The following is a 27828-nucleotide window of genomic DNA, read 5'->3' as shown; positions in this document are numbered from 1 at the left end:
CCAAATGTGTGCATGTGACCTGGAGGCTTCCACATCACTCTTTACGTTGCATATTGGGCTGAAGTTGACAAAATCATCTCATATGTGCACATCTCAAGCTCAGATACAAAGTGAAAACAGCCTTCTAGTGTCAAACTCTCCTCATTAAAAACAAAGCTGATCTAATCACATCTGAGGGTGAAGTGCAAATGTGGTGCATGAATTACATCAGATCATCCTCACTATCTAGGGACGTTGCTTAATTTATGACAGGGAATCGTAACAGCACGGAGCAGGACAGGCAGACAGACCGTCCTGAAAATCCGCTGATCCTTTCAGAAAAGGTCTTTTCTTTTAAACAGCCCTTTAACTGAAATCCAAAGGGACATACTGTATATCATGAAACCATTCAGTCGCATCAAAATGTGCAAGCAGAGGAGAAGTAAGACCACTGAGAGCGATGAGCTGCTCAGCTAAAGTTATGATCGACCTAAATTTTAAGAACGGAGAGATTTTTTGATTAAAACTGATGCATCATCTACCCAAAAAACTATAAAACACCCTGAAAAGCTGTTCTATTTCAGAGAGAATACATTTTTTACACCTTTTGAAAATCTTAAAATGTACAAATTGAAAAATATAAGACATAATTTGTCAATGCTGCAGAAAAAATGCAGGCCTTTAGATCATAAGAGAAAAACACAGTCAGCGCTCGTTCGATTGGTCGTATTTATTATTTTACACTTTATCAGTTGGAGTACTCTCGATAGAAAGCAGAAGGAAAAGAGTTTCACTCACATAATGCAGTCGGAGCAGCAAGAAACAATACAATCAAACGAGTGGGAAACAGACATCAACAGTATGTTAAGTGCGGTCATCCCAGCAGTACCATACAGATCCATTATAAAACTACAAGGTTTTATTTTTTCTATCACCATCCACTCACTAAATATGTCTCTTGTAAACTTGTGGATGGCTGTTTTTACAGTTTTAGTCTAGAGCCAACCTGGTAAAGACACTTACGAGGACAAAATGGGCTTTTCTTTACATCTGCTAACGTTTAATCTCCAGGTTTCAAACTGAAATCTCTTCACAGGATAAATACTTTTGGCTGAAAACACGAAGAATCCGCTGTAGGAGACGTACAGGGGATGTCGCACCGGATCGCCAAAGTGATTTTTATTTGTTTCTGACGCGACATCAGAACATCTCCCAACCCAGGAGCTCGAGCTCCGACACATTCACCGTCTACCATGTTTTATCCTCCTCAGCTCTCTCCTACGTGCAAACTTCCAAACTTCTCTCACGCGCCTCAGCCTTCGCATCTCGATGGCTTGCAGGCTGTCCTCCATCTTTTTTTTTTCAACCTTAAAAAAATTCTTAAAACTCATGTAAGCTTTTAACATTAAACATGCTACTACAATATAAAAACTGCTCTTTTCAGTACGTTCTGCCTCTCAGTCTTTGATATTTAACACTTTAAAACGCCAAAAGCCAAATGTCAGGTAAACATTATTCATTGACAATAAAATGAAGGAAATACTGAAAAACGTGGGCAAAGTGTATCTTACCATCATTTCGATCAAACTTAAAAGATCTAAAAAAGAATGTAATTGATAGGTCACAGCAAGCAGATGCAGCTGATGATTTGATTTCATGTAAATGTAAGAATATGGCGTTTTATTCCAACGGAAGCCCCCCGGTACTGTCCTTTTTGGACCACTAAGTTTTTCTGTTGCCTGTGCAGTCTTTGGGGAGTGGGAGTGGGGATCTTGCAGATGCTGTAATCCTGGAGTGATGGGATCTCATGAGATCTGACTGGTTCTTTCAAAGTGTTCCAGTCTTTGGAGCGTTCATGCAGGAAACGCGAAGGCAGCAAGTTAACGAGTCTTTGAGCTCTGGGGTCGAGTCATTCGGGTCAGGAATTCCTCGGAGTGTTCACGTCTAGGTAGTGCATGAGGTTGGGGTGGAGTGGTCGCATGCTGCTGCAGTCGTGTCATGGCTAAAAGGTGCGTCACTGCTACAGGTGAGGGTAAACAACAGTCAGCTTCAGGCTTAGAAATGTTTCGCTCCAGACCAGCGTTGCGATGATTGCGAGCAGAAACATGGCGATGGTTTGGTGTTGGGTGGAGTGTAACTGCTGTCAGATGAAGGTGGAATCCATGGTGCTGGTGTCTTGCACGCTGCGGGCTCGAGCCTCAAAAAGCTGCTTTATCAAGGCTGACTTCTCCTGTTCCAGCTGGGCGATGCGCTCGCTCTTCTCTGTCACCTCCTTTATGAAGAAGAAGAAAAATAAACGAGGTGAGTGACACTCTCATACAGTGCCGACAGCTAACCATTAAAGGCTCCTGTCTGCAGTCTGTGTCAAACCTGTGTGAGAAGTCGGTTCTGGTCCTTCAGTCTCTGGATGGCTTGTGGAGGAGCTGGACCCGGAGGCTGGGGGTTAGTTGGGAGCGCTGCTGTCTGAACAGCGCCGGAAGGAAAAGACTGCTGGGAAACAAAGAGGCACCAGTGTTAAAGAGTTATCCAGTCAAGCTTTGTCACGAAGTGTCATATTTACATGTCTAATATACCAAAATTCCCAGAATCTAATCTTCTGTAATCTAATTTTGGGTTTCAAAAAAACATGTCAACAGCCACATTAGCAGCTCCGAGGTCATACTTTGGCACAGCAGTCCTTTGAGCTAAATGCTAACATCAGAAAATTACAACTATGCGATTGACCAGCTGACTCCCCAGAGTCAGAGGATGGCCTAGAAATCATCAGTATAATCTAATCCTCCCTAATTAGAAAATTCTGAATAGGCCATCTGATAAAACTGGCAGTCATGAGAATCACTTAACATTAAGACAATGACAGGATGCTGATGTTTATTTTAGGTGGCATTCGTGGGGTGTCATATATCGAAGTGTGATGATTGCTTTTCTCACAGTATGTGTCAGAGCCTCATGTGGAGCAGAAACTGATCCAGTCCAGTCATACTCTCAGATTTCAGCTGAGGGTCGAGTCATTGGCTAGTTGAATACTAGTCATTCATTTATACTTAGACTGCCTTTGCTTATTGCAAGAGAATGTGTTAGTGGAAGCACACGAAAATGCAAAAAGGTAGTGTAAAGGCACTGACACACTCACCATCCCAGTGCAGGAAATCAGGTCATTAAGGCAGCGGTTGACTTCTTGCAGTTTGGGTATTAGAACATTCATGCGACTCTGATTAGCGTCTGTGAAGAAATCCTGAGAGGAGAGAACGCAAATGACAATTAGCATGAAGTCCAAGGAAGCAGCAAAAGGTCTCATAAGTGTCGTAAAGGAGGCCAACTTAAAACAGTGAATAAAGACGTATTTGAGGAAAAAGTTAATATTTATTTTTTTCTCTTTGTTTTCCATCTATCAAACAAGCCAGTTCAAATCTTTTCAGTCTCTCTGTCCAAATAAAGTCATGATATTAATGAAAACTCTAATAATTTCAAGACTTAATGTATTCTTCTGCAACCACCAGTTTATAATGGAAGCAAAATCCAGACAGATTACTGAGCGTACTGTGTCTCATCCTCTACCACGGGGTATTTTACCTTATTTGACTGCTGGACATGAATAAAAGAATGAAAAAAATGAGGCCTTAAATTCTATTCTGAGGCAATGACACCAACATCTGATAGTAGATCTGCTGGATTTTTTTTCAGCTGATGCCGATAACCACTAATTACCTGCTTCTCAAGGCTGATTTCCTATGTTTGTATTAACCTATATAACCTAGTTTATGCACACCTGAGGGTACAAAAGTCTGATATGTAGCGAGCAAAGATGCAGATTAAAGTCATGTTGTCATAAAAATCCACCACACCGGTGACGATATGTTTGGCTCTTTGGCCTAAACTACCTGGCTCTGCACAGGTGCAGCAGTTTGACATCATAAGCCCAACAACAGAGTGCTGTGCTGCTTCTTCTTCTCCATGTCCAACATTAAAGAAGCATACCGCCACCTGTTGTGTGGAAGTGTGTACATGCTGTGCTTGCTGAGTCAATAAAAGCTATTGACTTTGTATTATTGCCTCTATTTATTGACTATAATATGATACATAATCTAAATTTCCCATCATCAGCTGATATTTATCGTACATCTCCAGCTTCTCTCCCAAAAGATATCGCATTATTTATCGTTTATGTTGAAATAATTTTTGGTTGTTTGATTTAGAAATCTATAAATCTGTATTATATATATGTATATTTTCAACAAAATACAGCAGATTACATATCCAACACTTCTACTTAACTTCCACTTCTACTTTCTGACATTTTCAGACCAGCGTCTGAACTGACCGTGCAGTGGGAGCTCTGGCCGACCTGCCGCTGCCTCTCGGTGACATTGTGGATCTGGCCCTGGTACCAGTCTCGGGCCCGCTCCACCACTTCCAGGCCCGCCAGCAGCGAGTCCTTCTCCTGCTCCAGCTCTTTCATTTGCTTCAGCTGCGAGAGTTGAAAGTCAGAAAAGGAGGGTGTGTTGTCGGAGGGTGAAAAGGGGGGACAGGAAAGGGGTGAAATTGTGGACAAGGAAAATGTGATTAAGAACAGACAAAAATACCTCCTCCCACCACCACCACCACCACCAAAGTCACTTTCTGTGCAGATCTCACATAAAGATCCCGTGGAAGGCAAATGCCATCACTAAGAGAGCTTATAGATCGCTGCCAAGATTAAATCTGATGACTGATTTTGGGCCGCCGGCAGCCTGCGTGGTAGACAAACTCCCATCTTTTCACATGGGCATCTGCAGCAAACTCTTTTGTGCTGGCGGAGACAATGGCGCCATACCAATTGTGCCGGACCCTCTCCCGTCCTGAACAATGTTTAGAGGAGCAATCAGCCCAGCGCCATGGCAACCGCGCAGCAACCTAAGAATGGGGTAAACAGCAGACCCACTTCAGCTATGGCCGCCCCAGTGTGTGCGTGAAAGAGGGAGAGGGAGAGATGTGTGTGTGTGTTTGTGTGTGTGCACCCCAGCAAGGCTGCATTGAGTTGTGCTGACCAGGCTGTCCATGCGGCACACAGCCAGAGTCCAGGCCTCACTGCTGGCATTCAGCCACCTGGTGTGTCATCTTTCTATCCACCCATTGCTCCATCCCTCCGTCCCCGAGCTCAGTGCATTCCACTGATCATCGCTCATCAGCGCTGTTTAAAACACGGCCACAGCTCATACGCAGGGAGACATGTTTGAGAAAGGAAGACAAAAGAAGTTTTGAGAGTCTAAAATCGAACCCTGTTTAACATATTTGTGCTGCCTGAAGGGAGAGGACACAAGGGAACAGAGGAAGGGGGGTTTAGGGGACGAGAAGGGGGTCGGAGGGTCCGTGTCTAGAATGAAGCACGACCCAGTGTCAGGCTGCATGAATGAGCGCTCGTCCACAGGCAGGAAAACCCTCCGTTTACAAAGAAAGAAAAGGGAGCAAAGAGGAGGAAGCGCACACAGAGAGGGAGCAGAGCAGAACATGGCTTCATAGAAATGTCTGTGCATGTATGTTTGTGTGCTGATGAATGAGCATCAACAACAGCAAGAACAACGCACTTACAAAAACATGACACCCGCTGGACAAACTGTTTAGCCAAAAACACAAAGAACAACACGACGGCCTTTCAAAGTGCATCTACAAAGCAGCGTCACACAGTGTGCTCTGAACCTCGATGCTCCACAGCACAACACACGCCTGAAAGTCCCTGAAACAAGGACTGACAGCTATGTACAACGATGAATCTGGCACTTTTCTGCTTGGAGTCCAAGGTGATGTCTTGTTTTATCAATGTACAACCCAAAGATACTTAATTTAGCTGTATATTAAAGCAAGAAAAACAGCAAGTCCACACATTTAAAAGAGTCAGAACCAGCGAATCTTTGGCTTGCTGCTTGATTCAAATGTCAGTCAACTTATCACCTCCTTTCAGCACAATCCAGAAGCTGCAGCCCTACAACACCACAGCAGGTCAGAGCTAACAAAGACCCAAAATCCTTACAAGAAGAAAAGATTTATTTTCTCTGACTGACAGATCTGAACGTTAGGATGTTAGAAAACACTGAAAAATGCCTGTAAGTTCTACAAATGGCTCAATCTGTCTAACAGTTCATAACCCTAAGATATTCAACCTACAATGACATAAAACAGAAAAAAGGTGTAAATCCTCGTGTTTCATGAGGTGTTGCCAGCAAATAATTGTCATTTTGGCTCGATAAACAACTTGATATATTTGTTGTCGTTAAGTTCTGGCAGCCTACTCAATGATTAATAGAGTCTCAAACTCTAAAGGCCAACAGTACCAAAGATGGTTAGAGCCAACTAACAAGCCCCGGAGTCCATAAAACTTGGACAAATAAATACTTTTTACCATCCTAACGTAGACACTGAACACCCAGCTGCTGAACATAATCACAACTTTACTTCTGTTCATCTAAACTATCACAAATATCAAAACAACCTGATGCACACTCAATTAAAGAAAAACACCTCAAAGACAAACTTTGATTTCCCTCATCCTCCACAACCACCTCTCCCTTTCCTTCTCTCCCTCTCGTCCTACTCACCCAGAGGAAAAAGTGCAGGGCCTTGCTGCTGTAGAGGCTACTGCTGAGGGGGATGAAGACGGTAGTGTAGGCCGCCCACACAGCCGTCCAGGCTGGGCCGGGCCGGCCGAACGAGTCCTCTACTTCTACCAGGCCCCTGGGCCCGACCCGGCTCACTACCATCAGGGCAGTAGTGGGCCAAGTCGGCCTGGGTGGGAGGGCCACGGGGAAGGGGGAGGAGGAGAGGGGCAGGGAGGGAGGGAGAAGGAGGGGAGTCGGTCAGTCAGCCTCTCCAGACACAGGAGGCCGAGGGGGAAAAGAGACGGAGACGGCGACACAAACAGGGAGAGAAAGAGGGAGAGGAGGCGAGCTAGAGAGAGTGAGAAATGGTGAGGCAGGGGGAGAGACAGAGAGTGAAGGGAGGCATGAGCTCCGGACTGGAGGGTGGGAGGGGCAGAGCGAGGGGGAGGCAGCAGGCAGAGGGATGGGAGGGGAATGTGGGGGCCAATAGAAAGTGAAATGGAGAAGAGCCTCTACTAGAAAACCTTTTGGGTTTGTTTTTTTAATTTTCTGGAACTGGCTTATTTCAACAGATACATGATGTTCAGGATGTTTAGGATGATTAAGTCTGCAGAGACTGTGGCTTTACCTGCAGAGAGCAGAGGCTCTCAACTGAAGTGATATTTTAAAAGAAATGTCTCAAAACAGACAGCAGGGTGTGTTGCAGGTAAGTGAATGGAAACCAGGTGGATCCACGGCAGAACCATGCATCACTAACGCTGACCCCTAACCTGGTGTGTTGATAAACCAGTTATTAATGAAAACTTTCACCACGGCCATTCAGAAAAGTCTGTCACTGGAACCCAGGAGTGGCACCTCTGGAAAAACCTCTAAGACACTTAGCAGAGACTGTGTGTGTGTGTGCGTGCGTGTGTGCGTGCGTGTGTGCGTGCGTGTGCACCAACCATTCCATAATCCACACCGTTGGATATGGTATGCCGCCTCTGCTCGTCCCGACTCCGCCCGTGTCGCCTGGAGCCACCAGTAAATCCTGTCGCTGATTCGCTCTGAGACCTTGGTAAACCTGATTTCCCAACACCTAGACAAATGTCAAACAGACAGATTGAATCAGTTCCAAGACAACACTGTAGTCTGGAATGCACTCTGTACTTACTGCAGCTTTACTGGTTGCAGTATGAGTAAAAAATACTGAAAATATTTTACAACTAAGAAGGAGAAGTGGTAAAGAAAGTCTTTTTACAGTAGGCATGCATCATATGTCACACATGGAACACTTATTCAGAGGGAAACAGATTCAGCTTGCATTATCTTAAAAAGGGTGTGTAGCAAATTGCATTCAAGGTATTTTATCCAGGTGACTGCATATTCGTCTGGCTCAACATCACAGATTTACTGCATATGTGCAAAGTCAATCGGCAAGAGTAAAGACGCATCATCGGAGGAAAAAGTTTAAAATCTAAAAATAAGGCATTGCATTGGATTCTTGCTATTTTTTAGGCCATGTATTCTAAATCAGTACCTGATCTAGATCTCTTTAGTGTGCAAAATACGTCCACATCTGTAGACAGACCAGAACAACTACAGACCAGACGTTAAATTTGATCCAGTAATGAACTGAGGTTGCCAGTGGACACCACAGGAGGGAGCTGTACTCTGCAAATGTGTCTGCTGTCAACAAGGCAGATGACTTTCATAACACAGTGAACAGTGAACTCAACACAGACTGATAATAAATGCAGCAAAAATATTTAGATTTAAAATAAGCTTCATTAAATGCAGATTGCTAAATGTGCAAATGATCTCAGTCCCTGGCTTGACTGACTGAGGTTGAGTTCAGTGGAGCAGAAAGAAATATGTGAAGCATCTGAGCTAAAAGACACTACAAAAGACAAAGCCAGTGTTTGTACAATCACTCTCAGGATTTTCAATACTGGGGTGAGATGGATGAACTGTGAATAAAAGTGTAATAAGCAAAGTGTGATCATGACAAACGAGCAAACCTCAATCTGCCAAAGATCGTGTGATATGATGGGAAGCTCCAAAGCAGCTCCTACCTGAGGGTGAAACTGTTGAGTCAGCTACTGACTCCAAGCTCAAGATAAACTCAACTTTAACACGGTCTTCATTTATTCCAAACACAACATATAAAGATATTTCAGTCTGTTCTCTGCTGCTCTGTGTGCATCAGACGTGCAGGTCTGATGAAGTGGAGCGTCCACATCTCCAAACTGAGTGTGTTGATTTGGCAAAGCATCTCTGTGGTATTTTTCTGTGTTATCGCCCTCATTTCAGCAGAGGGATTGTGTCATTATCAGAGTTTTAAGTGCACACCACTGCTGTTTTCCCAAAACCAAGAAAAAGTGACAGAGAGCGAGAGAGGTCTGACTTTGTGGTGATCTCCAGGGTGTTGGGGAGGATTTCACCACTGCCGTGATTCAGTGAGCCCTCGCCTGTCTGCTGTAATCTGGCCTAATCCAGCAGGGTTTGGCTGCATGTGAGAGATTACAGCGCGGTCATTTTGGTGGTCTGTCCGTCTACATTATATGCCCCAAAGTATACGGACACCCAAACAAAGTAAGAAGACACACTATTACATAAGTGTGATTTTTGGATGCATCATCTCAGAGCACAAAAGTTGAAACTTTGGCCATGTAATCGGCCCATGTATCCATCTATCTGAACAAAATCAATGTACAAAGTGCAAGTGGTATATGAGATGAAAGCCCTGAGGGCTTGATAGAGAGAGTGTCACTCTTATAGCTCCAGACAGGCCTGGCTGTACAGAGATCAGCAAACTCGGACAGGCCGAGCCGAATGTGTGTGTGTCTGAGTGAGCGAAAGAGAGGGCATGCTAAAGAACTGTCGTATGATTGTGACAGGAAGAGGACCAAGAGTGAGGCTGTGTGAGAGCGAGAGCCTGTACATACATCATGAACAAGATAATGAGCAGGCAAACTGGGAATTTCTCAGCAGCAGCTCCTGCGGCCTACATCCAGCTCACCAGGGGAGAGAAACTGAACAAATGAACGCGCATAAAACTGACCATCACCCATTCTCCAGTCAGAGGGGCCGTGGCTGTGCTCCCGCCACGAGGCAAACCCTAAAGATAGACAAATTTCTCCAGGAATTTCTGACACAACCTCTGACCTGACCCAGGGTTAACAACAGCAATTATTCAGCAAAGCACCCTCCATTGCAGCAGTGGCCCTTAAACAGGGCCTGTTTAAGCTGTGACATAAAACTGATACCTGAGAAGTGCTGTGTCGAAGCCCAACAATGACTGTTGTTGACCCCCAGTGAGATTCAGGCAAAGGCTCCCCTTTTAAAGCCACCATCTCTACCTCTGTGAGACCCCCTCTGGACGACAAATACTGACATGCAAGCCCTCTGCAGACATCGTGCACTTGTGTGTATGACATGGATCAGTGCATTCAATTAAATTAGAATATGAGATCGAAGCTGGCAATGGCGCAGTGGACATATCAGCTCAGTTATGCATGCAATCAAAAGGCTTGCTCGTGGGAATTCAGTCTCAAGTGCTCTGTGGTCTGCTAGGTAATCAGGGACGCAGCAGCTCTACCTCGAAATCCTCTTCATGCACATTCTTCTTCTAGACAGTAGTGCTAAAATGCTAATCATCAATTAATCAATATCCCAATCAACAAAAATGATCTGACAACCATTTTTGTCATTGAAGGGGTGCAGAGTGTATGCATCTTGCTTTAATTGTTGACTGAAAATGAGACCAGAGCTAATGATAGGCGGTGTGGGTTTGTATCAGTGTGTCTCTGTTTAACCTGGATTTTGACAGACAGGGTTTTAATTTATTAGTCCTCCATGGACTCACTGAACTGTCCCCAAACACAGAGAGATAATTCACAGCTGTTTATTTACATGTGGCTTTCACGGCACCACTTACTTTGTCCGTGGAGCTGTGGTGACTCCAGAGCCAGCGACTCAATGGACCTGACCCGGCTCTGCTGGGGCTGTGTCGGTTTGGTGGCATGGCCCGGCTCGGCCCGGTAACACCCGCCCCCGGGAGAGACGGTGTTCCGCTCCAAACTCCGCCCAGACCTGTCGAAGCCCGCGCTGTACGGAGCCGGTCCAGACACGGGGTACCCGGGAACCTCCTCCTGCCTGACCCGGCTCTGCAGGGAGGAAGAGCGGTGCTGCTGGGTGTTGGTCACGTTGCTCGGCCCCAGCGGGCGGACCTTGTTCTCCACTCGTGTCCCAACGCTGCATGTGGACAGCCCGGCGGGTTTCTGGGGCTGCTTTGGTGCCTGTTGTGGGTGCACGGCAGCCTGGGCCCTGAAGTGGGAGTTGTTCTCCGGGTTGAGCATGGAGTACCGCAGCCCCGCGACGAACCGCTCAAACGTGAGGCAGCCATGCGGTGGAGTGACCCTCCTGAGGCAGCACAGGACCCCGCCCGGCAGGTCCCGGGTATCAGCGCCCTGCCAGCGGCTCTCGATCTCCGAGATGTGAACATAGCCCCGTCCACCGTCATCCAAAATGTCAAACAGGGTCCTCAGGCTGTGCAGGAAAGCTTTGGGCAGGCCATCTGTTGAATACTCCGTCTCTTTAGGCTGCATTTTGGCAGTTTTGCCTTGAAACACCTCTTTTCTCGGTCCAACCCTGCCGTGAATGGCCGACGTCCCGTTCAGTTTGCAGCCCTGGTCAGTCGCTATCAAAGCCATGAATGTGCTGATAATCTCCACTGACTAATCAATCAAACACATACCAACATAAGTTGGCTAACTTTACATAAACCCACAGGTGAACATACAGAATAGCACAATTAATTCCAGTTTACTGAAAAGCAAAACAGATATATTTCTAAGTATTTTTAGCTCGAAACATTACCGATAGTTTACTGTTCCGAGCGGCCACCTTCCCACCGAAATTCCGCTGCGCTGTGATCCATACTTTCCTTTTTCTGCCGAGGACCGCCCTTCAAACGGCTGTGCTCGAGCGTCCCGGGACCAGCCATTGGCCGCGGTGTGCACGAGCTCGGCGCTCATTGGTGCAGGCCTGAGGTAGGCTCCAGTTTGAGTTGCGCTTTTGTTATTACTAATGCTGAGACGTTATTCATAAAGCCTGGATGTTGTCCCGCTGCACATAATCAGAAAGAGCTGCGTAAACTATCACTTTACAGCCCCCCACACAGTCAGAATGGGGAACAGAATCCTTTTGTTTCCACATCATCAAATCCTAAACCTTTTACTCCATGATTAAGTTGCAATGTGATTGAAATATGCAGTTTTAATAAGTAAAAAAATCACTCATTTATGTTGTTTATATGAGAATATATGTGTATTATATGTCTGAATAAAATTGAATCATTGGCATTCTCTCGCAAAAAACAAAACAAAACAAAAAAACAAGAAGGTCCATAAATGTTAAAGAGTTAATGTGTTATGTGGCACTAGATTATAAAAGTGTTGGTATTGTGTCCACTTCCTGTATTGCATATGATTGGTCTGGCTATTCATTGCAAGTACTCTGAGTCGCCTATCCAGTTGCCATTTTTATGGACTCAACAAAGTGTTAACTGTGTTTCTTCCTCCCTCAAAAGACCTTTTCATGATGCATCAGCTTTGATATTACGTAATGTGATGTATATCAAGGTTTTCTCTCTGTCAGGCTGAAAAGCTGCATCGCTGCACACAACTTGAATCCAGCTTTCACAGTCAACCATTTCTGGCACTTCAGGGACACTTCTTCTGTTTCTCCGGCTTTCGCGATGAGTCAGGGAATTTCTCAGTCCCTGCAGAGACCCATGGTTATCTCTTACCTGCCCAGACTTGACTTCTTGTCCTGCATGAAAGCTCAAGCAGTGATTAATACTGAAGATACTGTCACACTGTCACAAAGGATTTACTGAGTACCTGATGAATGCAGCTATTTTTCCTGTCAGACCAGATATTGACTCACACATTCCCCCTATTATGTTCATCAAATGCACTGTACCTTTTTTTATGGGAAGAGAGGACACACATTCAGTAAATCCCCTCACAGCAAACATCTGTGACAGTCAATCACACACCAGTTGTTCTTGTTAACACATTAATTTGCAGGGATTGATTATGGCTCCAGGCTAGAGAGAAGGGTCAACCATGTGTGTTCAGATGCCCAATGATTGCGTTTCAGAGCAGAGATTTGCATCAAAAGTGGTTTGTTTTTGGGATATAAAAGCTGTGAATTGCTTTTCTTTTGAGGCTTTTGTGAACCTGCATTTCTGGCTCGATTGTTATATAACTAAGGAAAGGCAGAAAGTGAAAGACAGAGGAGAAAGAGACACTCTCTCACACACACACACACACACACACACACACACACTGTCCAGTTGCAGCTCGGCTCGGTGTGGTCACTTCACAGGGTCAGACAAATGAGCACTCACTCCTGCTCTGCTCATCTTTCTCATGTTGTCACGCACATGTACCGCTGCCACTGCTGCACAAACTGGCCAAATACTTACACACACACACACACACACACACACACACACACACACACACACACACACACACACACACACACACACACACACACACACTGTCCAGTTGCAGCTCGGCTCGGTGTGGTCACTTCACAGGGTCAGACAAATGAGCACTCACTCCTGCTCTGCTCATCTCTCCTTTCTCATGTTGTCACGCACATGTACCGCTGCCACTGCTGCACAAACTGGCCAAATACTTACACACACACACACACACACACACACACACACACACACACACACACACACACACACACACACACACACACTTTAGGCTTTATAAACCATGCCAGTGGCTGGCAAGCGAGCCAAAAGGTCAGTCCATACCGCTGTTTGTTTTAGTTATTGGACATGTACTGATCCTCAGCTCCACTGGCCAGTCAGGCCTCTCATGTAACACACACACACACTCGTTTCCCTCATTATCTCCTGTTTGCTCTCTGTTTCTCTAAGTCTTTTCCTTCAGCAGCATCAGTGTGCATGTGACAAAGGATTTGAGAGCTTACTCGATTCACGAAGCCTTTTTTTTTTTTTTAAGATGGAGGGAGACACAGGAGGAGAATTCAAAACCGTCAAATCTTGGAGGTGTTAAATCAGATTTGAATTACAGTGGGAGGACGAGAGCGAGAGGAGGCAAGAGTGGGGGTGGATTCAGATTAAACCAAAGCCAAAATCTTCCCTTGTTCTGATTGCCTTTACTGTGAGGATTTCCAATTCAGACATTTTTCTCTTGCAAACACCGGAAAGATATTTCCCTCTGCATCTTTGTGAGCTCGTGTTTTCAGCTTGCAGAATAATTGGTGGACCTTCTTTGGTTTGTTCTCCACGGATCAAGGGCCTGGACTTTGGTCGCTTCGTTTTCTCAAGGTGTTAAAGCACACTTGAAAGACTCCATTGTTTCACTGACCTGCACTGCATGGTGCAGAATTAATGTTACTAACACCTTATTGTACAGACTAGTTCAGCTATGCAAATAAAGTGGCTGAAGCGTGATTTAAAGCAGACTGTTTCCTCTTGTGGACATGCTGACAACACAAAATGATTCTGTCATTTCATTTATTACAAATTTTAAAATGAAACATCTCATTTACATGCATTTCTCAAATTGTCACTTATTTATCTTAGTATATGTTTATTATTACTCTACCTCTTGGTGGCCTTCTGTTGCTTGTTTTGTGATTTGGCTGCTTTTAGAGAGTAATTTCTCCACCCATCCCTCTTCTACCTTTTTATTAATGTTGTGTGTTTATTTGCTTAGTCAAAACTAATGTAGCCGTGGAAGGCATCTAATGTATTACTGTTAAGGTCATGCACAGTATACATCCTTTTAAAGCAGTAACAAAAAAATGGTAAATTGTTCTTTTTGCCTATTTTCTTTAAAAAAAAATGCACACGTGTCTGTGGATGAGGAGAGGATGGATTGGTGTTGTTTGTGTAATCAACACTTGTCAAAAGCAACGTATTCAAACTCGATAGGAGTGAGCGATTGGATTGTATGCTTTTTGATAATTTACTTATGAATAATAAAAAATGTGGAGTGGATTTCCTCATGTCCTTTACCTTAATAAGCAAATTAACCAATAAAAATCATTGAAAAATCATTGAAAGGCTATTAGCTGGATTGAGGTAGACATACAATTCCCACTGAGAACAGAGTTCATATAGAAACACGTCACTTTAAGTTCTCACTAATTCTCTTTTCCTCTCAGTTCTTATGTTTGTTGTAATCCAGTGACAATTTCTTATCAAAAACCACTCAAAAAACTGCAACGACTACATTTCCCCTCATGTCTTTTCGTCTTCCTAACTGACTGCTTGTGCTGTCATTAGAAATTAGCACGAAACCTCATGGAATTTATGTTTTTAGCGCAGATGCCAAATTGATATAAATCCACACTGGATTAATATTTAGTCATCCTGAGACATGGCAGGGTTCATTATAGCATCACTGAGCTGAAGACGGATGAATGAACATGCAGTGGCTTAAAGCAGCAGCAGTAAATGATTTCATGTGGATTACACTGCTGCCCTGGGCACTTTATTAAACAGCTGAAAATGTTTATTTATTTAAAAGGATGAATTAATCCACCATGATTTGCTCTCTGTAGTCTAAGGCAAACATGATTAAAATTATCAGAGTGTAATTTAGATCATATGCTTAAAAACGGGTCATGTACTGGTTTGGTTTGGGCCACCAGTGACTACAGCATACAGCCGCAAATCCCAATGAGGTATACAGTGACTACTAGTGTCGAGTTTTGGCAATGCAGCGTTAATTCCTTTGCATGTCAAACAAACGCATCCAAATAATAATATTGAAGCACAAGCTTTACATCGGATTCCAAAAAAAATCCAAACTAATTCCTGACCTCTGATTCAGGAAACTCATCTGTTTATCCTCACAGTAATGCTGTTATGAAATTCAGAAGCTTCATGAAGTCTGAAAGTGAAAAAAATGACAATTCATTCATGTGATGTTTTGCAGAAATAAAGGGAGAAAAAAACCCAACACATTAGGATGCAGTTAAACACAGCATACACTATCACACACCCAGTATCCAACACAGTACATTTTCTGAAAAGGTGTAGTTTTATACATTAGATATAGAGGTTTAAAACTATGTGTTTATTCCATAACGTCGCCATATTTTGTCTTCTCGGGTCCTTTTGATTCCTCTGGTGTAGACACTGAAAGACAAACATAGACCCAGTTAAACACACAACATAAAAGTCTGCAAACTGTCTTCATTTAGTTCATCATGAAGAACAAGAAGAAGAAGAAGAAGAAGAAGAAGAAGAAGAAGAAGAAGAAGAAGAAACTGTACTTTATTTATCACATATTACATGCACACACTACATGCACACGCCATGCTTCTTGTGAAATTAATTCTCCGCATTTGACCCATCTTGGTCCGTCGTTCCTCCGCGGCAGACCAGGAGCGGTGGGCTGCCAGCCGACAGCGGCGCCCGGGGACCCATCCTTTTCGTCACCATTGGTCAGGTGGTGAACTTCTTGCATGTTTTTAGTGGGGGTTATTAAGGAGGAAACATTGTTATTAAGGAGGAAACTGTGTGGAGTTTGCATGCTCTCCTCGCGTTCACCAGGGGTTTCCTCCTTAATAACCCCCGCTAAAAACATGCAAGGACAGAGCTGCCAAAGATATATCTGTCCTCTCCTATTTTAAGCTGATCTAACAAGACAGTTGGACCCCACACACACACACACACACACACACACACACACACACACATTTCAGCCATTCGCTGTGCTCACCCTGTGGTGGCGAACTGTCCGGGACCTTTCCTGTTTCCAGCAACAACCAAAGGTCTGAGCACTTCTGTGTTTCCCAGCGAGTCACTGCATAACTTCCTACTGATGATGCCACTGAGAGAGAAGAGAGAGGCGAGGTTAGAAAAGCAGTGGTGAAAGAGGAGAGCTGAAAGCAAAGATGAGAGTCTTGAAGTCCATGTTTCATTTCTCACCTACTGAAATGAGTATGTTCCACTGAAGAGGGTAAGGGAGCTTCCTCTGCAGAGCCTTCTGAATTGCAAAAAGCCCAGCCACACCTGTAAAAGCATGTCAGTGACACACATGTAACAGCCATCATTTTTTTGACCAATCAGGGAGGAGGAAAACCCCACTTTCACCTGGAGGATCCAACTGGTATCAAAACATTGTCCGCTGTGGTTTGGAGTCAGTCTACAGGCATTACTCTTGCACCCGGATGAGACGTGTGTATACACTCCTTTTAGGGGGGACACATTTATTTAGAATATATGCACCAGTTGCAGATTTCAGGAAAAAAATTGCAATGAAAAGGAGGATCACGACAGCAACAGGAACTACAGATCACTGTCCAGTTTATCAGACAAGACTTCTTTGCTATAGGATTCAGAACCTCCATTCTCAGCTGGCAGTCTCATGTAAAAATGCTTTGAAAATAATACATATCAAATCTTATTCTTATAAAACTATTATGATCATACAACCACAACTCCTCTGTGTTGATTTCAGTGTGCACCTTGTAAAGACAGCCTGCTTCATTGACACCATTTAAAGAATATAGCTCCCTCCTGTGGTATACATTGGTCCAAATAATGTATTGTCTATAATTTTATGGGATTTCTTACTTCCGACTATGTGTTTGTCTACTGACATGAAGGAATTTAGCTCAATAAGTGATCAAAAATTCATTTTTCGTCTTTATCCTACAGTTGAATGTCTGAACTTCAAGGTGCAGAGTGATATATGTGCAGAGTTTGACAGTAAAAGGCTGTTTTCACCTTCATCTACTGAAAATGGTAGGTTCAGGGACTGACTGAGAAATATGTAAAAAATAGAAAACAATCCAATATAATGTGTTGTTTAAGAATCAGATAATTCAGTGATGGTTAAACAATAAAAAATGACAATAAGCTGTATTTACTAGTGTGGGAATTTGCACATCACTTACCAAGTACAAAGCTTCCAGTCCCCTTCATGAAGGCATGAGACTGACAGGCAGCATAACTCCCTAAACCCTGAAAGTGAGAAAAACACAGCGACTATTAAAACATTTCTATGCAATCTCCCAGGACATTGCAAAGGTTTCAATACGTGCAGCAGCGAGTTCATTTGACTGTCAGTGTCCTCCAGAAACCAACAGACTGCAGGGATGAGGAAGAGTAGGTAGAAACAAAAACCCACCGGGTGTTTGGCAGCCAGCGCATCGTCCACTTTGGTGAGACCGAGATTGACCATTTTGTTGACTGTTGTGAGGCTGGAGGTCAAAGTCTTAGATGTAAAATAACATTAGCTCATGCTGACAGTGTATACATAACTCTACTGTGAACTTCCGTGCTGGAAACCAAGAAATGCAGGAAAAGAGCGGAACGGCTGTTTGTATTAAAAAGACGGCGACACCTAATGGACAGGAGGTGGTACTGCAGATTCCAGCGGATTGAAAATTCAGAGTTAGGGAGTTAAAAAACAAAGATCTAATGAAAAAACGTCATATATTATGGAAAATGTTCCCTCATAGATTGCTTTCTTCAGTAATTTGTAGAAGTAAATTTAAATTCATTCACAAGGAGAATTGCAAACTGTAGAAATTAAGTTCATTTTGCAGAAATATGTTTTTCTGTTGTGTTACTCAGTCGGTAACCCTCAACTTTAATTAAATCTTCAGACCTTCAGAGCAACACAAAGTATCATGAGTCTAAAACTCCTTCATCCAGCCATGAAAAATAATATTGTATACACCAAAACTACCCTTTATCAGTCACTACTGATCATTATTTGGTGCCTTTTGGTGATAACCTGATAACCAGGTAAACAGTACAAAGGATATTACTACATGGTCTTAGGAAAAACTGCTGTCAGTGAACACAGCATTCTGTTTTTATTTACATTTTACACAGCGTCCCAACTTTTTTGGAATCAGGGTTGTATTATCTTGCTCATCTTTGGCCACTTAAGGATGTTTATTTCTTGGTTACTATTCTTGCAAATAAACACCTACAGCACAGTTAAGTCTAGGGCCCAGTAAACAGATCAACACATGAAAGATGGTGCTTCGATAAAGTCATCATTGTATCCTGTCTTTGTGTGCTACATACCAGGCGTAACCTCAGACCTGCCACGACAGCACAGCCTGCTGATCTCTAATCTGTGACCCCTGTGTTGAACTTTGACACCGCAGTAACCACAGTGAGGTGTAGGGTTCTGCAGGAGGACCGGAGACGTGCGGGAAGGAGCAGAAGAGGAGGCAGATGGAGAGAGTCCAACTACCGCTGAGACAAAACACAGAGGCTTAAGTTACCAGACTGACAGCAGAGCAGCTGAACATCTGGTATTTGTTACACAGGACAAAGAAGAAAGAATAGATACAGATACACATGATGAAGCCACAGAGTTAAAGAAAGGCTGAGTGTGTTTTAAAATGATGCAAGTGACATTACACACACACACACACACACACACACACACACACACACACACACACACACACACACACACACACACCAGCCCTCTGGACTCTTAGATTCCCCCATCTTTCAGTCCAAACCTCATGTACGCAAAGAAATGACTGCTTAGTGATGTAAAACCTAAAACTATTTGGCTACAGCTAAGGATTATTTTCATTAGCTGTTTATCTCGTAACTTCTCTCGCGTCACTGATAAAATACCAGACAGCTTATAAAAGACGCACCAACGAAGTCCAGATACTTGATTCACAGCTGCATAAAACAGAGAATCTTCCAATTTGAGAGGTTTGAACCAGCAAATGTGTATTTAATAAATCTATAATGAAATTGTTGATTCTCTATTGACAAAACTATTTACTCATCACTTCAGTAACAGGCCTAATATTTATGACTTCTTGGGCAAATATTTTAAATATTAAACTCTAACATGCATGTGTAAAGTCCAGGGCTGGGCTTTTTAGCTTTTATGTTAACATTTAATTAATGGTTTATAACTAACTATAATGGTGTTTTTAATACATGTATATAAGTTGGGGAATGTTTGTTAAGTCATAATTGTTGATGCTGCACAACAATAAACTCCTATAGAGTCTTTACAGCTGCTTACAGTTACCTTAAAGTTATAAATAATGTTATAAACAAGGGTGAAAGTGTTAATGTGCACCAGCTACAATGGCTTCCACTCACCCATTCACACACAAAAGCATCCTTGAATGAAATCCAAAATAGTCAGAATTGCTCCCACATTCATCACTATCATTCACACTTCAACGATGTCACGAGCCAACTCCAGCAAATGAGGTTCATTTTATTTATTATCATTTTACATTGGAAAAGCAACTGTCAGTTATCCCCAACTGTACTTCCATTCACATATTGTAGCTCTTTATTTCTAGGTGATTAATGTTTATATTCTTACAAAACAAAAAAGATTTCAGACACAATCTGTACACTCCAAATCCAAATCACACCCCCTCCCCTCCAACCCATCGACAACAAGTACGCTAACATGGGAGCCAAATTTTAGTGCAGTGTTGAGAACCTGTTCACGCACACATACAAAATAAACAATCAACAAGTCGCATGTACGTCTGTGAATTACATGCTTACTAAGTGTCTGGCCTCCTCACCTAAGACACAACAGGACACAATAAGCAGGTGTGCATTGTAGGTAATACAAGGAAGGCAGGCGATTGAGGATAAAGTTGACACAGAACAACTTCACTCAGACTGTTGTGTCTTAGAAAACGAAAGCAAGAAATGGTTTTGGTTCAGAAAACCACTCTCTATAATAAAATTTACCAAGGGTGTGTAAAGGGGGGGGGGTTTCAAGATTCAAGTTTAACACTCCCAGACATCTCTCACATGGAAGATTCTAGTGACAATGACGGTGTGCAGTGTTTTCATGGAAAATCTGGGAAGAGCAACACCGAGGATGACTCATTCATTCAGGATCGGGAAAGGAAAAAAATAAAAATCAAGTACTGGGGTTGAAGTGTTCAGTCCCCTTCCCTGCCCACGAGGATGTGACATCAAAGGTCCCATACTGTCCACTTTTTACGACGTTTGCCTTCAAATATCACCAGGACAAAAACATGTTTCACAATCAAACGTTTTAAATAAATATAGCTCCATTGATAGAATTTCTTCAAAAAAATAACCCTTAGAGCAAACTCTCACGCAAGAAACTGAGCACTACCCCGCCCCTCCCCGAGCCCAACGCACACACATACCATAACCCTGCAGATGCAAAAATACAGTTGAATAGACAGGTGCCTGTTAAAAACCAGCAAACGACAACTGACTGGAGGGATTTAAAGCAGTTGATACAGGAGTGCCAAACTACAGGTCATAGCAGACTTTGGTCGAGATCATTTCTTACATTTTGTTTCCTTGTGATCATCAGAAAGGTTTGACAGGTGCTTTGTGTCTCGAGAACGTGAAATAATCATTTTGTGATCACAGGAAAAGTAGTTTCTTTATTCCATGATCAGTGCAACAAGGTTGTTTTCAGTGGGGTGCTGAAAAAAAACCTGCCAGAGTACCAATAATACCAGGGCTGAAAAGGCTGATGCGTGAAGATATAACCAGGTGATTAAAACCTTGTACCTTGTCTTAAACAACTTAACAAGTCTGATCAAACTGATAGAAAAAAACAGAAATTGAAACAAAACAATAATGCATGGGTGAAGAGAAGTCCTAGAAAAAAATTAAAGCCTTTATTTGGCAGCTACTTTATTAAAGAACAGTGAAAATATTTTTAACCCACCAATTTCCGCTTATGAAATTTAAAACTGTGTAATATGGCCCCTTTAGGAAGAGAACGATACATTAACCCTGCCCATGTCAATGTCCTTCAGTACATATTGGCAGCACATAAACATACATACACAAGCATACACACACAAACACACTCCCACACTCAATACTGGTAGTGTGATTCAATCAGTGAAATCTGATGTGTATGGTGGTTGGCTGCGTGGGGGGGGGGGGGGGTAAAACAGACAGGGAGGCGGCTAAGGTGTCGATGACCATGAAGACAGCAGCCATGTGCACCAGAGAGGTCAGAAAAGGGAGCGATACAGTGAAAAGGTCCATGTCCCATTGTACCAGCTGAACGACGGGTACTGCGGCCCCTGGGTCCCCCGTTTGCACAGACGTCACCACACCCAGCGGCTGGGTGGAGGAACAAACGTGGATGACGACAACATGTCCGTATTGTGGTCCAAAGAAGCTTGTCCAGTTCATCAACAAGACGACTTTCTCCCCCCCCTCACATACAAAACCATAGCAGCAGGTAGAGCTCGAGGGTCTCCCTCCTCGAGAAAAATAAAGAAAAAAAAAAAAAACTAAACAAAAAAAATAAACAAAAACAAAAAAAACAATACCTTTCCCCGTCATCCACATGAAAAGCAAGCTATGGAGAATCACCAGTTCTGGGAAGTGGCAGATGTCTTTTTGCTTTATTCTCCGTCCCCTCCTCCATCTTCTTACCCCCCGAATCCATCAAACAATCAAGCAACCAACATTGTCCTCTGTCGTTAGTCTCTTGTCAGCAATTTGCCCATCTTGCACTTCATCCCTCCCCTCCCGCAAGTCTAACCCGGCCCCCCCGCCCCCCGCCCTGTCCTCCCTCCTCCTCTCCCAGGCGAGGATGAGGGCAGATCATCGTTCGGGCTCTGACTCCAGGGCCAGCACTCGCTTGCGCTCGCGACACTGCTTCTTGTGGGCGGGCCAGTCCCTCTGCTGGCACTGGGAGCCACAGTAGCGCGCCACCTGGCAGCGGCCGCAGATGTTGAACTCTCGGAGCTGTGGACAGACAAGGAACAAGATCACCTTTGGCTCAGCACCTGTCGGGCTAACGCTTTGGTAGTGTGATCACAGGTGACAACTTGGCCCATTGCATCAACATAAGGATGGCTTCATGAAGAAGGGAAAGACTTACAGTTTACATCCCCTGCTAATAAAACCAATGAAAGAACTGAATTCACTACCATTGAACTGACTAAAATCATGCACATTTCACAGGAATGCCAACTACAGTACATACCCTCCTCTCAATGAGTGAACAAGGAGGATAATGACACTCATAGTAGGTGCAGGAGCACTCCTCTTCCTCCACCAGCTCCCCGTTAGCGTTGTAATAGCGTGTGCGGCTCAGCTCCAGATACTGCTCCTCCACAGGGTCGGCCGGTACCTGCTGGATGGCCAGCCAGTACAGAGACTGCTCTCTGGACAAGGAGGAGAATATACAAAGAAATATTAGGCATGTGTCACATGTTGGACAATAAATATTTAACTATAAGCTGGAGGAAACATTGCATATTGGACTTTAACACAACTCATAAAATACGATGATCCAAACGGCCGTTTCTCTTAACCAAGACCGTTCACATCACTCTGTTCATGTATTTGAAAGTAATGCTAGATTTGCAAGTTCTTAATGTTTATCAATTGCTCTGTGAACGGTTCAGCTAGGCAAGAATACAAAATGACATTTAAAAAAAATAAATAAATAAAAAATAGCCACTAAATGTAAGCAGAGCCTATTGTGATGCTAATGCAATGCTAATTTTGTGTGAGTGATGGTCAAAAAACCTCAATGCATTTGTTTCAAAATGTCATGGGAAAAAAAAACAAGTCTCTTTCTGAGCAAAAGTTCGTCTCTCTTATGGTCTTTCTGAAAAAAAAAAAAAGTCTTAGTTGTCAGGCCTAGGCTAAGCTCAATGACTCAGACTGGTCTTGCCTACAGACAAACCAATCCGGCTCGTGCAGTACTCTTACGTTCCCACAAAGCTGCAGAATCACAGTTTAGCCTTCAGCGCTAGCTCAGCTGTAGTCCTACCTCTGCTTGCTGGAAATCTCCTCTGGCTTGGGGCTCCAGCCCACTGGCACCAGCCGCAGGTTGTCTAGTCGGTTGTCTACTGTCACAGAGTTAATGTGGATGACTTGAAAACTGGGAGCAATGCCTCCTCTGTGCTTCTCCCTGGATCAACACATGTATTCAGATCATAAGTCAGTTATAACGAAATGACGACAGCCCATTAAGATGAGGGTATTAGTCACTGATGGAGATGTGCAAGCAAGACAGCGAGGCCTGGAAAGTGGCTACTCCCTGTTTGTCAGTCTCATGGTGAAGGAGCATGAATTCTAAAGGTCACAAGCAGAGCTTTCAGACTTTCTAGCTCAAGAAGTTATTTGCAGCTCGCAACGGTCACAAATACCATGTAGATAGAGGTACATGGACAAATTTACATACTGATGAACATGGGATACCAAACCACCAAATGACAGATCAACAACAAGGAACTGCTGACTTATAACTTGTGAGATACACAATACTCAACTGACCTAACAGAGCTCCTCAACATACCAAACTCATATGAAGCTTCACTGATAACAGCAGGAAAAATGGTTTTTGGAGGGGAGGGCAGGGTCAAGTACACAACACGAGCCTGCGCTGGTAATGACACAATTTCTTTTCACAGGATAAAGAAGTACCGTAAGAGATGCATCTGCTGCATCTCTAGGTTGTCTGCAGTTTCACTGACTACTGCAGAGTGGCCTCTACAAGATTTATCAAGCAACTTTGACTATTGTTTTCTCTGGAAACATCCAGATGTCTAGTTCAGATTCTGAACTTTGATTATGATCAGAATGCTCGCCAACACAAAGTCTTGACCACAGAGGCTCCAACAGAAGTTAAGTGTTTATTCCACACTTGATAAAATGAACAAACTACTTACCAGAGCAGCTCATGTAACGGCCGTCCTGCCCAGCGGCCTTTACCAATGTCAAAAGCGTAGGCAAAGATCTTCGCTCCATTGCCATCCGCATCTACCTCCATGCGTGCCTGGAAATGCATAATGTAATTGTTCAGAAAAGTGGTAAATGCCATACTTGCATTAAACACAACTTGCAGTTGAGTTGTAGATGTTTACCTCAAACGCATAGTTTTCCACAAGCGGTATGTCCTGCTCGTCGATCAGTGTGTATTTTGTCTGGAATGAGAGAATGTTTGTCACGTTAACACCAAAAAACTGAAACAACCACAACAACTCCTACAGGAGCAGCTACAGTTTCATGGCCTGCTTTCGCAAAACAGCAACTCATTGAGAACACTTTAGGACGAATCCAAAGGGGAAACAGCCAGTGTGACAGCAGGATCCTTTAAGGTCAGAACTGATCATATCATCTTCAAGCATTCACAAACAGCTGATGGTGTAGAACATTTCATACTCATCACATAACCAGACAATAAATACAAGCAGAATATCATTAGAGTTCAATTACTGTTCGAAGTGGAACCACAAGCTATCCCAATCTTTGAGTTTAGCTGTCAGGGAGTAGGGCAATTTTTTATATTTGTTCACAGTTTAACAAGTTTGTGCAGACTTGAAAAGTCAAACAAGGCTACTTTTTGAAAGTGGCATGTTTGCAGAGGCCATAACAGCCACATATGAGAAGCTGTTGGGGGTTATGTTCCAACTCCTATTTGGGAAGCTGCCTGCACGTGTGCACGTGACAGCGTCAACACAGACATAAACGGAGGGAATATCTCTTTCTAGGCATCATGAATATCCACACCATCATCCAACCTTTATTTTTTAACTCGGAAACATCCAAAATGTATTGTGACACTGACCGCATGTGGGCTCGAGACGCGACATACATATGTATATAAAAAGGAGCAACAGAGAGTCGTGCTAGCCAGCTAAGAGCTACCTGAGCTCACGGTGAGTGATGGGACTTACAAATGCACGTGACAAGATACCAACACAGTGGCTCCACGCGACACTGAGCATGGGACAACACAGCACGGGTGGTGCTGTCCACATACCAAAAGGTCGAAACATGCAATGTGACACTTTGTCTTGACTGCCAGACTATTGTGTGGATATTAACAAGCATGACATCATGTAAATCAGTTAAATGACTACTGACGTGAGCCAAGGAGCACCGGCTCTCACCAGGCGGGCAGCTGATTAGTCACAGCTCAAACAAAACGGTATGCACCGCGTCTCGTGAGTGTCAGTGTCTTGTGAGACGAGCAGCCCCTTCTCAACCAGCATTCAGCCATAGTTGAACGCCACATCTCAAGATACTTGTGTAACTTATGGCAGAAAACGACGCAAGTTTGAGGGCACAGCTGTTGAGTTAGTGTGCTGTCCTGCCGGTGCTTTGTCACGTTGCACAAAAGAAGCAGTTGATGGAGCATGGCAATGGCTTCCTCATTAGCCGACACTTCACCATGTAATCCAAAAAACATAGCTAGCGTGGCACTGCTAACTGTACAGCCGATCATTAAAATCATATGACCCACCGTCAAAAAGAAAAACATCTGTCTTCGCATTCCCTACACTACCTGACACCGGTAACAACTAAATACAGACCGTTGTGTTCACCTTTGTGGCACTATTCCACCGTTTAATATTAGCCAACGGCTAACGTAACCCGCTACATGCTAGTTAGCGTTAGCTTTATAGCGAGACTGTGTGGTGGCGGCGGAGACACAGAAAACTAGTCTGGCTCGGCACGGCCGGCTTCTCTAATCCGTTCAAATGCGGCTAAAATCGGTAAAGCTGAACTGCTCCCGCATCGGCAAAGGCTTGTTAACCATTAAAGCGGCTGACAAGTGCCAACCAATCACCGCGAAACCTATTTTTCTATCGCCTTTTGTGGTCCCAGTGGGCCCTTCCCCGGCCGCACATGGCAGCCCTGGGATCCAGCTCACCTTCCCGGCCACACGGCCGAGCCGTACGATCCCGAGCTTGAAATCCGACATCAGGAGGACGGGCGGTGGTGACAGGGAGAGGCGTAGTATCCAACCTAAGCAGTATTCAGGTTTTAAATTCGCAGGGGCAGCCCCTCAGCCCCGCTGCGATGCCAGTTTGGGTGAACTGGTTGGATGTTTGCCCTGACTCCGGGTCTCTCCGGCGGCAGCCCAGCCTCGGTGTCACCGCTGCTGGCGCAGGAAAGCCGAGCGAGCTGCTGGGGGCGGGGCGACACGAGCCACCAAACACACCCTCCAATCACACAATACGTTACGTTTTTTAAGACGAGGCGTCCGATCATGCTGTCCAATAGAAAATGATAATTTTTAACGACCGCCTGTTTTAGTTATTACGTCATTTAACTCTCGTGACCACTTCCAGCCATTTTCGCGCGAAATGTTCGATGGCTGGGTGGGATGATATGGAGCTACAACAGTGACTTTACAACGAAAATTAAAATTAATTATTTTGTACTGAAAACAAAACCTGAACTGCGAAAGTTAATTTCGGCATTGAATCACTTGTACTGGAAATAGTTGTATTGGCACTGAAAAAAATGCCAGAGGCTTACTGCAGTCAAGCAATTTGGATTTTGATGCATGTCTACTCATGCAATTATAGTGCTTAGAGTGACCAAAAAGTCCCACATCCTATATTCCAAATAAAAATACATTATGGTAAACATAGTTTATTAATAAGTCTTGCTGAATAAGTGACATCATCAAAGAACTTCCGTAAAGATCAAAAAAAAACTTTACTGAGAAGTACAGTTGAAGCAATCGTTTGATCATATGAAAATTGAAGTACTCACGATATAGTAATGTTATAGGTAAAGTCACCTCAAAGGACATTGAAACACATCCTCATATTTGAACTTACATGAAAGCTTGACATATCATCAGAATTTTGACATATTAGTACTAAAACAATGCCTGAATCTGAACTGCAAATGCAAAACTCAGCCATGGACACACACCTACAGAGATGGCATTAAAGCATTGTCACACTGACTGGTAGCAGAGTCTATGATCTGTCAAAGAGGAAGTGGCAGGGTTGGGTATTTGTAGAGGTCTTGATTATTGAGATAAGGTGCAGCTGGTGTGGCTCTGCTCTGATTCCAGCACAGCTGTTTCCACTCACTCAGGGAAAGAGCCACTCAGGAGTGGCAGCAGGTTTGGGAGGCACAGCAGGTTAGGAATGTGACAAATTACATTGAACCCAGTCCAGTTTAATGTGAAAAAAACAGCATCACATTTTCTCATTAGTATGCAGTTTAGACTAAACACACTCTTTGCCCCCTGACCTCCATACCAAAGTGACAGAAGGTTGAAACTGAAAACCTCTGAAAAAAAAAAATCTGCTGCTGAAAAAGATAGACACAAAGAAAAAAATCAGAAGACTTAAAAACACGTCAATTTGTTTCAGTGCTAACACTTGTTTCAGTGTCAATGCAGCTTTTACAGTACAAGAGTTTAAATGCCAGTGTTTCCTTTTTCAGTTGAGGTTTTATTTTAAATGCCAAATTTTAAAGTCACTGCTC

General features: G+C 43.6%; 3 protein-coding genes across 4 annotated transcripts; all 3 read right to left on the bottom strand.

The window, feature by feature from the left end:
- Nucleotides 1-694: 694 nt before the first annotated feature.
- sapcd2 (suppressor APC domain containing 2) lies at nucleotides 695-11466 on the bottom strand. Of its 2 annotated transcripts, none has more exons than XM_070989480.1 (6): nucleotides 10471-11466; nucleotides 7496-7629; nucleotides 4301-4447; nucleotides 3113-3214; nucleotides 2350-2469; nucleotides 695-2251 (listed from the first exon to the last, which is right to left on the bottom strand). In XM_070989480.1, the coding sequence occupies exons 1-6, from the start codon at nucleotides 11243-11245 to the stop codon at nucleotides 2123-2125; spliced, it is 1407 nt and encodes a 468-aa protein (XP_070845581.1). In that variant the 5' UTR covers nucleotides 11246-11466; the 3' UTR covers nucleotides 695-2122. The 2 variants fall into 2 exon arrangements, with proteins under 2 accessions (XP_070845581.1, XP_070845582.1); XM_070989481.1 differs by having other exon boundaries at nucleotides 2350-2466; nucleotides 10471-11342.
- A 2621-nt stretch (nucleotides 11467-14087) lies between these two features.
- tmem141 (transmembrane protein 141) lies at nucleotides 14088-17896 on the bottom strand. Its single transcript, XM_070988983.1, has 5 exons — nucleotides 17735-17896; nucleotides 17502-17568; nucleotides 16531-16614; nucleotides 16322-16432; nucleotides 14088-15735 (listed from the first exon to the last, which is right to left on the bottom strand). The coding sequence occupies exons 1-5, from the start codon at nucleotides 17786-17788 to the stop codon at nucleotides 15674-15676; spliced, it is 378 nt and encodes a 125-aa protein (XP_070845084.1). The 5' UTR covers nucleotides 17789-17896; the 3' UTR covers nucleotides 14088-15673.
- Nucleotides 17897-19803: 1907 nt separating this feature from the next.
- zmynd19 (zinc finger, MYND-type containing 19) lies at nucleotides 19804-26496 on the bottom strand. Its single transcript, XM_070989703.1, has 6 exons — nucleotides 26249-26496; nucleotides 24456-24515; nucleotides 24261-24367; nucleotides 23360-23500; nucleotides 22565-22745; nucleotides 19804-22323 (listed from the first exon to the last, which is right to left on the bottom strand). Exons 1-6 carry the CDS (start codon nucleotides 26297-26299, stop codon nucleotides 22180-22182), a joined length of 684 nt encoding a protein of 227 aa, XP_070845804.1. The 5' UTR covers nucleotides 26300-26496; the 3' UTR covers nucleotides 19804-22179.
- Between the last annotated feature and the right edge of the window lie 1332 nt (nucleotides 26497-27828).

The sequence above is a fragment of the Chaetodon trifascialis genome, chromosome 20 (genome assembly GCF_039877785.1).
Source record: "Chaetodon trifascialis isolate fChaTrf1 chromosome 20, fChaTrf1.hap1, whole genome shotgun sequence".
Classification (NCBI taxonomy): domain Eukaryota; kingdom Metazoa; phylum Chordata; class Actinopteri; order Chaetodontiformes; family Chaetodontidae; genus Chaetodon; species Chaetodon trifascialis.
The sequence above is the reverse complement of the archived record's forward strand: the minus strand, read 5'-3'. Positions and strand labels throughout refer to the sequence as shown.